The 13,704-nt window shown below is 40.7% G+C and overlaps 1 protein-coding gene across 1 annotated transcript; it reads left to right on the top strand.

The window, feature by feature from the left end:
* Nucleotides 1-6,504: 6,504 nt before the first annotated feature.
* Nucleotides 6,505-10,114, top strand: LOC145516734 (beta-defensin 130B-like). Its single transcript, XM_081518230.1, has 2 exons — nt 6,505-6,566; nt 9,937-10,114. Exons 1-2 carry the CDS (start codon nt 6,505-6,507, stop codon nt 10,112-10,114), a joined length of 240 nt encoding a protein of 79 aa, XP_081374356.1.
* The last annotated feature ends 3,590 nt before the right edge of the window (nt 10,115-13,704 follow it).

The following is a 13,704-nucleotide window of genomic DNA, read 5'->3' as shown; positions in this document are numbered from 1 at the left end:
ATGGACTGGTTGGATCTCCTTGCTGTCCAAGGGACTCTCAAGAGTCTTCTCCAACACTACAATTCAAAAGCATCAATTCTTCGGTGCTCAGCTTTCTTTATAGTCCAACTCTCACATCCATACACGACTGCTGGAAAAACCATAGCCTTGACTAGACGGACCTTTGTTGACAAAGTAATGTCTCTGCTTTTTAATAAGCTGTCTAGGTTGATCATAACTTTTCTTCCAAGGAGCAAGTGTCTTTTAATTTCATGGCTGAAGTCATCACCTGCAGTGATTCTGGAGCCCAAAAAATAAAGTCTGTCACTGTTTCCACTGTTTCCCCATCTATTTGCCATGAAGTGATGGGACCAGATGCCATGATCTTAGTTTTCTGAATGTTGAGTTTTAAGCCAACTTTCTCACTCTCCTCTTTCTATTAGTGTAGAAGAAACCAGTACCACAACTAAGTACTCACAGGGTCTTTTTTCCTGAAACTTTCCCCTACCCCTTATCTAAATGGATTTTAGGAAATAGGAGGTGAAAATGCCAAACATTTTAAAAGAAGATTGAGTACTGAGAAGCTGATGGAAGGAAGCTGCAATGTTAACTATATGAGTCTGCAAGCTTCCTGTGACCTACAAGCCCCAAATGTCCTGACTCTGTTAAATCAAGGTCACCTCATTTCTTATCAAGGTTTATTCTTTTCCCCAATATGCTCCATCCACACAGGTCTTTCTGTTCTTCAAATAAACTAAGCAAGGGACCTTGTTCCCTATATGCCTATCATTTCCTCACATGGATATCTGCTTGTCTATCTCATTTTCATCACTCATATCTCAGTTCAAATGCTATAGCCTCAGAAAGCCTTTCTCAGTCCATTTTTATTAACTCCATCCTCCAGACTATAACTGGCCGATTATTGTATTATTGTGTTCTAACCACTTATCACTTTCTGAAATGATCTTATTCTATTTTTGTATGGCCAGCTTTTCCTCACTGACTATTGGTGCTATGAGAAATAGAAACATTTCTGCCATTCTCACTGTTCTATTGCTAGTGCAAAAAATGCCTAGTGAATAGAAGACATTTAGCAAATACTGGTTGAAGATCCATATAAAGGAGTAAAAATAAGAAGGACATTGGTGTGTTTGGAACATACTTTTTGTCCATCCCTTCACTGTTCAACATTTACCAAAGGTTACATTTGAAGACTAAACATATAAGGAAAGGAGGGAGGACTTTCTCATTATTTTGGCTCTTGGGTAAAAAGGAGTCAGCGTGTGTGATGGAGCAATTGGATGGACTCTCTGTCCAGTTTCTTTCCTCCATGTAGAAATGCTTATCCTAGAACTCTTTTAATCTCACATCAAAATTTACAGGTTTATATTCCCTTCATGGACTAATGATCTTACGGACTCTTCTTCTGCAGTAAGAAGTGGTTTGGCATCTGCAGAAAACCACTGTATCAACCTGAATGGCGTTTGCAGAAGAGACACCTGCAAACTGATAGAGGATGTACTTGGCACCTGCCGGAAAAGGTGGAGATGCTGTCGCCCATGGTGGATTCTTTTGCCAGTTCCAACCCCTGTTATCTATTCAGATTATCAAGAACCCCGTAAGAAGATTGCAAAATGAAACTTGAAAAATCATCGAAAAGGAAATGTCTTTGTGTCTAAAAACTTTAGAATATATATATTAAACATTGTTGGCTTTATTATCAACTTCTATCATCCCTTGCAAAAAAAAATATATATATATACATATATATATAGAGAGAGAGACAGAGAGTTCACATCTACCCTAGTACTGCTTTGAGACTCATTTTCAGATCCAGAAAATCTCTATAAAAGTAAGAAAGGTTGGGATTGATATATATACACTAAATGCACAAACTAGCCAGTTGGAAGTTGCTATAAAGCACACGAAGCTCAGCTGGGCAATCTACAATGACCTAGATGGGTAGGATGGGGGTGGGGTGGGAGAGAGGGGTTATATATATATATATATATATACACACACACATATATATATGTATATATATAGCTGATTCTCATTTTACAGCAGAAACTAACATAGCACTGTAAAGCAATTATACTCCAATGAAAAATAAGAAAAAAAGTAAGAAAGCTCATTTATTTAACAAATACTTAAAAATTTGTCACAGAAAGATAAAAAAATTAACCAACAAGTTGCAAAGATGAAGATATCTTTATATACAGCGCAATTAAAAAGACACACAGAAAGTTCAAAGAAAATGCAAAAACCAAATCTAGAAACTATCTGGGAATGGAGAAGGTATAAATAGGGAAAGGGGAGAAAACTGGAATGAGGCAAGAGGAAATAATTTGAGGTGATATATAAGTATTATAACTGCATGGCAGATAACTGAAAAGAGATGAGATCAAAAAGGAGGGAACAGAAGGTTTAAGACCAACAGAAGTAAGTATACTAACAAATAAAACCTCAATTAACAAAAAAAGATATTGATGTCCTCCTGCAATGAGGAAGCATTGTGATCACTTAGAGATTCTCAATTGTTTTCCTCTACACAAATAATTCTCTTTTCTAGAACCTAAACATTTTTTACTGTAAAAAACATAGTAACCTATTTCAAGGGTATGCTGTACCCCTTTTAAATAGATTTTCGATGTGTCACAACTTCTGACTACAACTTCACTTTCTTCCCCAGAATCATAAGGTCTCACTTTCCTTTCCTGAATGCCCGTAGGACTTGAGTTCAACTACATACCTCAAAGTTGTCCTTAGAAGGAGTCAGTTTTCAGTCACATGTAAAACTTCGATGATTAAGAAAGTGTGGTTTGGTAGTGAAGACTCCCCTACTTTCACATATAATGCAGTATTTATGAAATCAACTAGTGGTTGACAAGGGAGCCAAGAACACTCAATGAGGAAATGACAATCTCTCCAACAAACGGTGTTGAAAAAACTGAATTAATCACATGGAGACTGAAACTGTACCCCTACCTTATACCACTCACAAAAAGTTAACTTGAAATGAATTAAGGACTTAAACATAAGATCCTATACCATAAAACTCCTAAAAGAAAACAGGAAAACTTGACATTTGCCTTGGCAACAAGATTTTTTGGGGATATGACACCAAAAGCAACAAGCAAAAATTAACAAGCAGGAATACATCAAACTAAAAGAGCTCTGCACTGCAAAACAAACAATCTTCCAAAATGAAAAGGTGGATTTAGAGTGGATAAGAATCTGCCTGCCAATGCAGGGGACATGGGTTCCATCCCTGGTCTGGGAAGATCCCACATGCCATGGAGCAACTAAGTACTGAATCACAAGCACTGACAGTGTGCGCCTAGAGCCTGTGTTGCACAAAAAGAGAAGCCACCACAATGAAAAGCCCTCGCACCATAACTAGAGAAAGCACCCCGCATGCAGCAACAAAGACCCAGTGCAACCAAAAACCAACAAAAATTTTAAAAATGAAATGGAAATCTACAGAATGTGAGAAAATATTTACAAATGATACATCAGATAAGGGTTAATATGTATAAATTTGTGAAGAACTCATACAACTCAAAAACAAAAGCCGAATAACCCAATTTTTAAAAAAATGGTCAAAGAAATTGAACAGGTTTTCCCAAAGAGACATATAAATGACCAACAGGTACATGAAAAGAGTCTCAATATCACTAATTATCAGGAAATGCAAATCAAAACCACAATGAAATATTACTGCACACCTATCATAATGGCTATCATCAAGAAGACGAGATAACAAGTGTTGGTGAGGATGTGGAGAAAAGACAAACTTGTGCACTGTTAGTGGAATGTAGAATGATTCAGTCAGTACAGAAAACAGCACGGGTGTTCTTCAAAAAGTAAAAATAGAGTCACCACAGGATCCAGCGATCTCACCTTGGGGTATATACACAAAGGAAATGAAATCAGAATTTGAAGAATTATCTGCACTCCCACATTCCAGCATTCCAGGATTATTTACAATAGCCAAGATATGACAACAACCCAAGTGTCCATCAATGGCTGAATGGATAAAGAAGATATGGTGTGCATACACAATAAAATATTATTCAGTCATGAGAAAAAAAGGAAATCCTGTCATTTCCACCAACATAGATGTACCTCGAGGACATTATGTCAAAGTGAGGTGAGTCCAACATAGAAAGACAATTATTGTATGATACCACTTTTATGTGGAATGTAAAAAGGCAAAATTCGTAAAAACAAAGAGCAGAATGGTGGTTACCAGGGGCTTGGGGTGGGGGAATTAGGAAGATGTTATTTAAGGGTGGTTGTGGTGGTCGGAGAAGGCAATGGCACCCCACTCCAGTACTCTTTTGCCTGGAAAATCCCATGGATGGAGGAGCCTGGAAGGCTTCAGTCCATGGGGTCGCTAAGAGTCGGACACGACTGAGCGACTTCACTTTCGCTTTTCCCTTTCATGTACTGGAGAAGGAAATGGCAACCCACTCCAGTGTTCTTGCCTGGAGAATCCCAGGGATGTCAGAGCCTGGTGGGCTGCCGTCTATGGGGTCGCACAGAGTCGGACACGACTGAAGCGACTTAGCAGCAGCAGCAGTGGTGGTTTAGTTGCTAAGCCTTACGACCCCACGGACTGTAGCCGTCCAGGCTCCTCTGTCCATGCTATTCTCCAGGCAAGAATAGTGGAGTGGGTTGCCATTTTCTTCTCCCTATTTAAGGGTACATACTTACAATTAGTAGATAAGTAAGTTCTGGAGATTTAAGGCACGAAATAGTGATTATAGTCAATAATACTGTATTATAAACTTCAAAGTAATGGGAAACTAAATCTTGTCTTCACTACAAAAAAAAAAAAAGGTGACCTAGGAGAGGTGTTAGCTAACACGTTGGTGGCAATCGTACTATAACACATAAATGTATCAAATTGACATACTCTACACCTTAAAGTTACACAATGTTCTGTGTCAGCTGTATCTCAATTTGTAAAAATACATAAAATAGGTAAACACATTAATAAACATTCCCAGGTGACGCTAATGGTAAAGAACCCACCTGCCAATCCAGGAGAACATATGCAGGTTTGATCCCTGGGATGGGAAGAACCCCTGGAGGAGGGTGTGGCAACTCACTCCAGTATTCTTGCCTGGAGAATCCCTAGGACAGAGGAGCCTGGCAGATTACCATCCAAAGTGTCGCAAAGAGTCAGAAACAGCTGAGCAACTAAGCACAGGATAGTCATAAGAGAAGACATAAAAGTACAGAAAAATTTCCTCTCAAAGCAATTACATATGAAAGCTTATAAAGGCAAAAATAAGTGAATAAATGTGTCACAAAGCCATTGATCAGTAGGTAAATGAACTTTAGATAAATTGGTTTAGGTCAATTGGTTACTGGCCAAAGGCTTTAGGCATACACTTTGTTGCTGTATGGTAAGTGGAAACACTGTCGTTGCTCGGTTGCTTAGTCATGTCCAAATCTTTGCGACCCCGTGGACTGCAGCACACCAGACTTCCCTGTCCTTCAACAACTCCCAGAGCTTGCTCAAACTCATGTCGATTGAGTCAGTGATGCCATCCAACCATCTCATCCTCTGTCGTCCCCTTCTCCTCCTGCCCTCAACCTTTCCCAGCATCAGGGTCTTTTCAAATGAGTCAGCTCTTCACATCAGGTGGCCAAAGTACTGGAGCTTCAGCTTCAGCATCAGTCCTTCCAAAGAATATTCAGGACTGATTTCCTTTAGGATGGACTGGATTGATCTTCTTGCAGTCCAAGGGACTCTCAAGAGTCTTCTCCAACACCACAGTTCAAAAGCATCAATTCTTCAGTGCTCAGCCTTCTTTACAGTCCAACTCTCACATCTGTATATGACTACTGGAAAAACCACAGCTTTGGCTATATGGAAAGGCTGTGGGTCTCCTTAAGCTTTTGGCATAGAGTCTTCAGACAGTACATGGTGACTGAGGAAATACTGTGCTCTTTGACTCTCCTGTTCTCACTGACCTTGTCATATGGGACAGTTATACAAAGGACTGTAACAGATGAGAACATTTTAGTTTTCAATGTGAACTCGGTGTGTTTACCTTTCAGATGCGACTAAGAACATAATACATATGTGATCCTGGCCTCTCTTTTAAAGAAATAACTTAAAAGTATAGCTTCTTTTTTCCAGAAATGGATCTTGGGCAATTATTTTCTCCCTCGTATGATAAAGAGTCCCCTTGCAACACAGAGGACTTTTTGGTAACCAGGACTTTGTACTCAATGACCCTTCAAAAGATGCTGGCCAGAGATACTGACCTCTGAGAAACATGAGAGCCCACAGAGAAAGTACAGGATAAGCCATCTGGTCTCCAGTGGTTGGTTAATTTGTCACCAGATATAGAGAGCCCAGGGTTTGGAAACATTCCAGCGGAAGCTGTTTTATTTTCTTACTTGTTAAGCTTCACTGACTAAAAGGACTCTTGGTCTGCAGAAGTAAATAAAAGGCGCTGTATCCTGCTGTTCCTGATTACTCACTGCTCTACCAGGCATTCAACCATGAGACTCCATTTATTGCTTTCTGTTCTCCTTCTCTCTTTGGCTATAATACCAAAAGGTAGGTGGCAAATAACTGTAGAGCTGGGTTTCTTAGGAGACCTATTCGGACACTGAGTTATACCATGGCCATCTTGACTCAGACCCTAACGCACACTCTCAGGGGTACAGAGGTCCAACATGAGCGTCCTCCTTAGAACTGATGGGGTCCAGATTGGGAAGAAGGACAAGGATTTCCACCAACAGGAAACAAGTTCCAAGAGCTCCATGATTATAAAAGGGGCTCAAATATAGGGGGAGGGGAGAAGCCTTGACATCTGACACAAGGATACAAATCAAGTAGCTTTCACAAGGACCCCCATCTCCAAAAGAGACAGCGGAAATGGCAGCTATTGGGTCAGACTTGGTTAGTGAATGAAAGTGACCTTGAGTGTATTGGCAAAGGAATATTTGTGAAGGGTGCAAGTTAGGTGTGTAAGACAACTCAACAACAACAACAACAGGAAAGAATTCTATCAAGTTATTAAAAACCAACAGGGAGCAGGGGAATTTGGAAAAAGCACAGAAATTTGGGATGGCACTTCAGTGGCAAAATTTTAAGCATAATGCAAAGTAGGAAAGAAGGAATTCTAACAGTTCGAGGTACATCCTTGGTGCTCATGATCGAGAAGTTGGAATATTAAAGTGTAAATGAAGGAGAAAGGGAAGGTGTCATCTTCAGGCTGGGTCGTTCAGATCCTTGTAAAAACTGTTTATGGCAGGGTGTTTCCATCCCTCAACATCTGGGTTCATTTGGGTAACTCTCTCTCTTCCTTGAATCATTTATAACATTCTTTCGAATACAATCGAATATACTGACTTGTTTGGTCTTTACCTGATCTATGAATATCCTAGGATCTCTGATGTATAGTTGTCCCCTTGATTTGTGAACTCTTGAGAGAGTTCACATCATTCTCATCTGGCCCTCAGTTCTGTCAGAAGACAACACGCTTGCAGTGACAGCCACCATAAAATTATACAATGTTAAGGACTTCAAGATAGAAGGCAATTTAATAGTTAAATTCTTAATTTTACAGATAAGAAGATCCATGTCCACATAAAGAATGTTTTCACTAAGGTCACGTAGGCAGGAGCAACATTGCAGCTGGAGCTGAGTATTTCTTTTTAACTTTTATTTTATATTGGACTATAGCCAATTAACAGTGTTGTGATAGTTTCAGGTAGACAGCAAAGGGACTCAGCCATACATATATATGAATCCATTCTCCCCCAGACTGCCTTCCCATCCAGGCCACCACATGACGTTGAGCAGTGTCCCATGTGTTTTACAACAGGACCTCATTGTTGAACCAAGGATTTTTAATATGGGTCAGGGTCATTTCCATTAATCTATGCCCACAAAGTGGTAACTCTAATTTCTATCAGGCTTTTTAATCTCCTAATTAGACACTGAGGAACCTGAGAAGATTTTTAAGATTCCTCTTTAGGGAGTCACAATGTCTTTGAGGCATGCTACTTCACTTAACTCTAAACTCTTTTTCTCCGGTGTTTGTGGTAGGCATGTCCAATTGGCTTAATATTCTGGCATTATTATTCGGACGATTTACACTAGTCTTTAGATTTTCCTGATCGGTGTTCCTTAAAATTAGATAATAGTGATAAACTCTCAGACTGCTGAAAGCAATTGCCTCAAGACAATTATGTATGCATGATTGATTAGTGAATATTTTATTTTATTTTTATTTATTTTTAATTTTTTGCTCATGCTTGCTTTCCACCACTTAAGCTAAATTCAATTCAACATAAATGACTGTCTCTATCCAAAGTCACATGTACCCTATGTTAAGGACCTTTTTTTTTTTAATTAAAAAAAAAGTTAAGGGGGATAGTTCTGGAAGTAAAGATCCAGCCAAAAGTCATCACTGGAGTAGGAAAAAGAATATGGGAGTGGTTCAGTCTTAGGGTGAAAAACAAGTTTTAAAAAGATTATCCTAGAGCAAAGACCAGAAATAACTGGAAAATAAGACTCTAAGAAATCTAGGCCTAAGATTTAGAGAAGTTCCTAGGGTAATAATAAGACTAGACACCCACAAATACAATTGTATACCCAAGAGTGGGGACCAGACAGTCAAAAACAGGCTGGAGCCAGGAAGTTTTAGAAAGAATAAGAGACAGTGTGTGTGGCCTCAAAGAATACGTAACTGCATTCGGTGGTAAGAAGTGTGTACTGAGCGGTGGGAAATACAAAAGATGCCATGGGAAGCAAAAGGAAGGGCGTCTTCCCACAGTACAAAAGACAGACGCTAGGTAAATGATAACAAATTTATCTATGACTGTGAATTTTACCAAGTACAATGAAGAGGAACAGAGTATTAAAAGTGCCTGAAGAATGTGGTCATTGTCAATTTGCAACATCTGGGAAGAGTTTCTTTTGAGCTGAAAACTAGAAGGTAGTGTTCATGGATAAACTGCTTGCAAGGAGCCCTCAATGCTTCTGGCAAAGGAAGAAGCCAGAGTAATGTCCCTGACGCAGAAGAAATCACAGTGTGTGCAAGGAACAGCAAGAAGGCCCCTAGAAGACAGCAGTAGTTTATACCAGAAAATGTGCCACGCATTTCATGGGATTATGTCCCAGTAAAAGCTACAAAAGCCAATGCTAAATCCGTAGGGATGCTTCAAGAATGAGGGCAAGGACTTCCCTACTGGCCCAGTGGTTAAGAATCCGACTGCCAATGCAGGGAACACGGGTTCAATCCTTGGTCCAGGAAGATCCCACATGCCACAGGGCAAGCAAGCCTGTGTGTCACAACTACTGAGCCTGAGCACCCTAAAGCCCATGTTCTGCAACGAGAAGCCACTGCAAAGAGAAGCCCTTGCACCACAACAAAGAGCGGCCCCCACTTGCCACAGCGAGAGAAAACCTGGCCGCAGCAACAAAGACACAGTGTAGCCAAAAACAAACAAATAAATAAAAAAGAGCCAGAAGGGCAAGTCCAGCAGACTTTATACTGGGAAGGTAGATCACTAGTATCTCTATCACCCAGGAGTTTCAGTTTACCCTTAAAGTAGGATCATCTACAAGTTTTAGGCAGCCTATGAGCTTGAGACGTCTTTCCTTTTTTAACACTACTCCCACTATTCTTTCTTTAGAGTTTCTCTTCCTGGTTCTGCCACAGAAGGAGTTTCAAGTGTAGGGTAGCTTCCTTCTTTTTTAATCCTGAGATAATTCTCTTTTGAGGTTCCCAAACAAATGGAGCCTAAGAAACCACCAGAAACCGTGTAAAAATAGGTATCAGTAATAATATTTCAGTAGAAATAGTAATACTAGGTAATATCATTTATTCTATCTCGAAGCCATTCTTCTGTAAGCTTTAGGTACGTTATCAATACATGGATGGTGAATTAATGTTGTTAAATCTCTTTCCACGCAGCAAGGACTGGGCTTGTTCCAGGACAGAAACAATGTAATCTGCTCCAAGGGATATGCAAAGACGGAGGCTGTACAAGCACAGAACAGCCCATTGGTATATGTAACGAAGACAAAAGATGTTGTAGAAGGTGGTGGATACTTTTTCCCTATCCAACGCCAGCTCCAAAATCAAAATCTCCTTGATGAGAGCCAACTGCAGGCTCTTCAAACTCTGGAACACATGCATGATCTTCACAGGCTCCTGCTTGGCCCAGAACTCCAGAACTTCAGGATAAATTATACAGACTCCTCTTAAACTTGTTTTTTCTCCATTGACTGGAAATAAATGTCCTAATTCTACTTGTATTCATCACTGGGGAACTTCTTCTCAATGCACTGCCAGCCTCTTAAGAACTACAAGACTAAACTAACTGACAGGGCATCTCATACCCTAAAGATGATTCTCTTAAAAAAGATAAAGATAAAATTTTAAAATAAGAAAAAAATCATAAGGGTAAGAAATAACAATAGGTAACTTTGCTTATCTAAAGGGGAATATCAGCCTTCTTCTACATCTGACTGAACAAAAATCATTTTCATTATTAAGATAGACCTACTTGGGTGGCCTGATTCAAGGTCTGTTCATCACATGATCCTGCTAACAGGGCACCTGAGCTGGAGGCTTTCATCCCACTCAGTCCTGCCAACACTAGCTGAGGCTGGTCTCACCCACTTCCCCCAGGCCCTGGGGGAGTTACACACAAGAACTCTTCCCTGGGGGGAGGTTCATGGGTAGATGACAGAGAGCTAAGGACTCAGTGAGCCCTGCTCGTTCTTTCCAAATGTCCCACGAGATAATTCCACATTCTGGCTGGACTCATTTCCACCAGAATAGTAATTCTGGATCATTCATACTTTGTGCTGTGTGTGTGCTCAGTCCCTTCAGTCATCTCATCTCCAACTCTTTGTGACCCCAGGGACTGTAGCCCACCAGGCTCCTCTGTCCATGGGATTCTCCAGGCAAGAATACTGCAGTGTGTTGCCACACCCTCTTCCAGGGAATCTTCCCAAACCAAGGATCAAATCCACATTTTCTGCATCACCTGAAGTGCAGGTGGATTTGTACTTTACAGCTAAGAAAATGAAAGCAGGAGAGAGAGGACAAGAATGTTACAGGACACAGGTTTCACAGGATGGAAAAAAATCTATTGAATGAGGCCAAATGACTCCACAAACACCTCTGCTTAGCCTTCCTCCAGATGCCCTCCACACCCATCTCACAAAGCACGTCAATCTCTCCCTCCTTTGTGTTTCTACACACACAGACATACCTCCATGGAAGACTTCATTCAATTTAGCAAGTTTGATTTAATTCAGTTGCACTGAATTAAAGTTTGGTTTAATTTGCTTACACTTAAATTTCCTGAGATAACAAAACTGTCAGATGTGGATATGTTAATAATAAATTACCTAGAACATTCTGGGTTTTTATATGAATATAAATGTTTTGATAAAACTTTGATTATCCATAATTGTTAAGATATCTTTTGTAACTGAAAAGCCTGAAAACTGAGATGATGAAGACTAGTTATATTCTAGGAGGCTTAGAAATAAATGTCAAAGGTTGAAAAGAAAAGTTGGTTGCCATACAAATTTCTAGAATGGCGTTTTGAAATAAATCCTTCATCTTTATCTAGTTTATTTCATTCTCTCTTTTCCCTTACTAGTGTAATCCACTCAAAATAAAACAAGGATTCAATAAAGAAACAATTTCGTTAATGAAGTCCATGTTAGATTTGAATAATACAAACCGATAGGTTCCTTTTAAGTTATATTTAATGAACACTTTACCATTTTATTACATTTTTGAAAACTTAAAAGTTAAAAAAAAAGCTTTTAAATATGACATAGTTTGCCATAGAAGATACTGTATTATTTTAGATTCATATGCTCAATAAAACCAGAATTGGCATACACCATGGGAAATTGTGTCAGCTATAGAATAGGAGGTGATAAGGCTGAAGGAGTAAAACATCTGGGCTCAGCAAAGCAGACTCTGCCTCCTAATCCTATGCTATTATACCTTAACAAAATGCAAGTTAGAATCAATTCGAGGCGATCCTAAGATGGCGGAGGAACAGGATGGGGAGACGACTTTCTCTCCCACAAATTCACCCAAAGAACATTTAGACGCTGAGCAAATTCCACAAAACAACTTCTGAATGCTGGCAGAGGACATCAGACACACAGAAAGGCAGCCCATAGTCTTCAAAAGGAGGTAGGACAAAATTTAAAAGATAAAAAGAGAGACAAAAGAGGTAGGGATGGAGATCTGTCCCAGGAAGGGAGTCTTAAAAAAGAGAGACGTTTCCAAACACCAGGAAACACTCTCTCTGTCGGGTCTGTGGCGAGCCTTGGAATTGCAGAGGGCAAAATAACCGGGAGGAAAAATAAATAAATAATTAAAACCCGCGGTTTACGTACCTAACAGCAGCTCCCAGTGGGCGCGCAGCACAGATGCGCGCATCCCCAACTAGCAAGCAGGGGCTGGGCAGGGAGGGGCGGGCTGCATTGTTTTGGGTAAGGACTGAGCCTGAATGACCCATGGGCAATCTGAGGGAACTAGATTGAGACAGCAACCTAGAGCGTGGGACAGCTTTCCCGTGAAAAGCCTTAATCTAAGACACCGCCAGGCCCGCTCACAGCACAAAGGACTGAGCAGAGCAAGCCGGCTGTGGACCGGCCCATCCCCTGCTGGAGACAGGCAGGCGAGGGCAGCCAGAGCTGGAAGGGCGCAATTGCGGCCCCAGAGAGGCATCCTCTACCAAACTGTAAAAAGACCTCCCTGCTAACCAGGACTTCTTGGGACTCTGGAGGGTCGACACCTGCTGAGAGGGTCACAGCCAGAGATCAGCCCCCCAGGGGAGAGCACGGCACACCTGGGAAGCTGCACCCATTGCACACCCAGAAAACCGAGCAGCTGGGACGGGGGAAGGGAAAAAGGCGCAGCCCCCGACCACGCTAGCCAAAAACCTGGTCACCGGAGCTGCTCGGACCTGGGAAGGGCACAAAACCCAGGCTCAACCAAGTCTGCGCCTTTGTGAAGTACCCAGGAACCAGAACCTAAGCGGCTTAGACCTGGGAAGTACAGGCAACCCCAGGGACCACTTCAGACGGTTCCCGGCAGTGCAGCCTAGAGCCTGAGCAGTGTAGACTGGGAAAGCACACACGCCATGAGTGGCGAAAACCCAGTGTGGCTGAAACATTGTGAGCACACGCCAATGAGATTTGTTTGCAGTGTTCCTCCCTCCCCACAGCACAACTGCACGAGTGAGACTAAAAAAAAAAGTGACCACCACCGCCCACCTTGTGTCAGGGCGGAAATTAGACACTGAAGAGACCAGCAAACAGAAGAAGCTGAAAGAAACAGAGGGAACCGCTTTGGAAGTGACAGATGCAACAGATTAAAACCCTGTAGTTAGCACCGACTACATAGGAAGGGGCCTAGAGACCTTGAGAAGTACAAGCTGGACCAAGGAACTATCTGAAAATGAGCTGACCCCACACTGTCCACAACAGCTCCATAGAAAGTCCTAGATATATTTTTACTATTATCATTTTTTTAATTTTTAAAACTTTTTTTTATTATTTTTAAATTTTTAAATTTTTATTTTATTTTCTTATTTTATTTTTATTTTAAGTCCCCTATTACTCCTTCAATTTCCATTTTTATAACCTACTATTATCTTGCAAAAAAAAAGACCCTATTTTTATTTGTATTTTTGTTAAGACTT

The sequence above is a fragment of the Giraffa tippelskirchi genome, chromosome 8 (genome assembly GCF_054371585.1).
Source record: "Giraffa tippelskirchi isolate mGirTip1 chromosome 8, T2T-mGirTip1v1.2.pri, whole genome shotgun sequence".
In the NCBI taxonomy this organism is placed as follows: Eukaryota; Metazoa; Chordata; class Mammalia; order Artiodactyla; family Giraffidae; genus Giraffa; species Giraffa tippelskirchi.
The sequence above is the reverse complement of the archived record's forward strand: the minus strand, read 5'-3'. Positions and strand labels throughout refer to the sequence as shown.

Excerpts from the sequence above, each read along its gene's own strand:
- LOC145516734 (XM_081518230.1), top strand. The coding sequence starts at position 6,505 with ATGAGACTCCATTTATTGCTTTCTGTTCTCCTTCTCTCTTTGGCTATA. Across the intron at positions 6,567-9,936 it reads GCTATAATACCAAAAGGTAG|GACTGGGCTTGTTCCAGGAC; the intron begins GTGGCAAATAAC and ends CCACGCAGCAAG.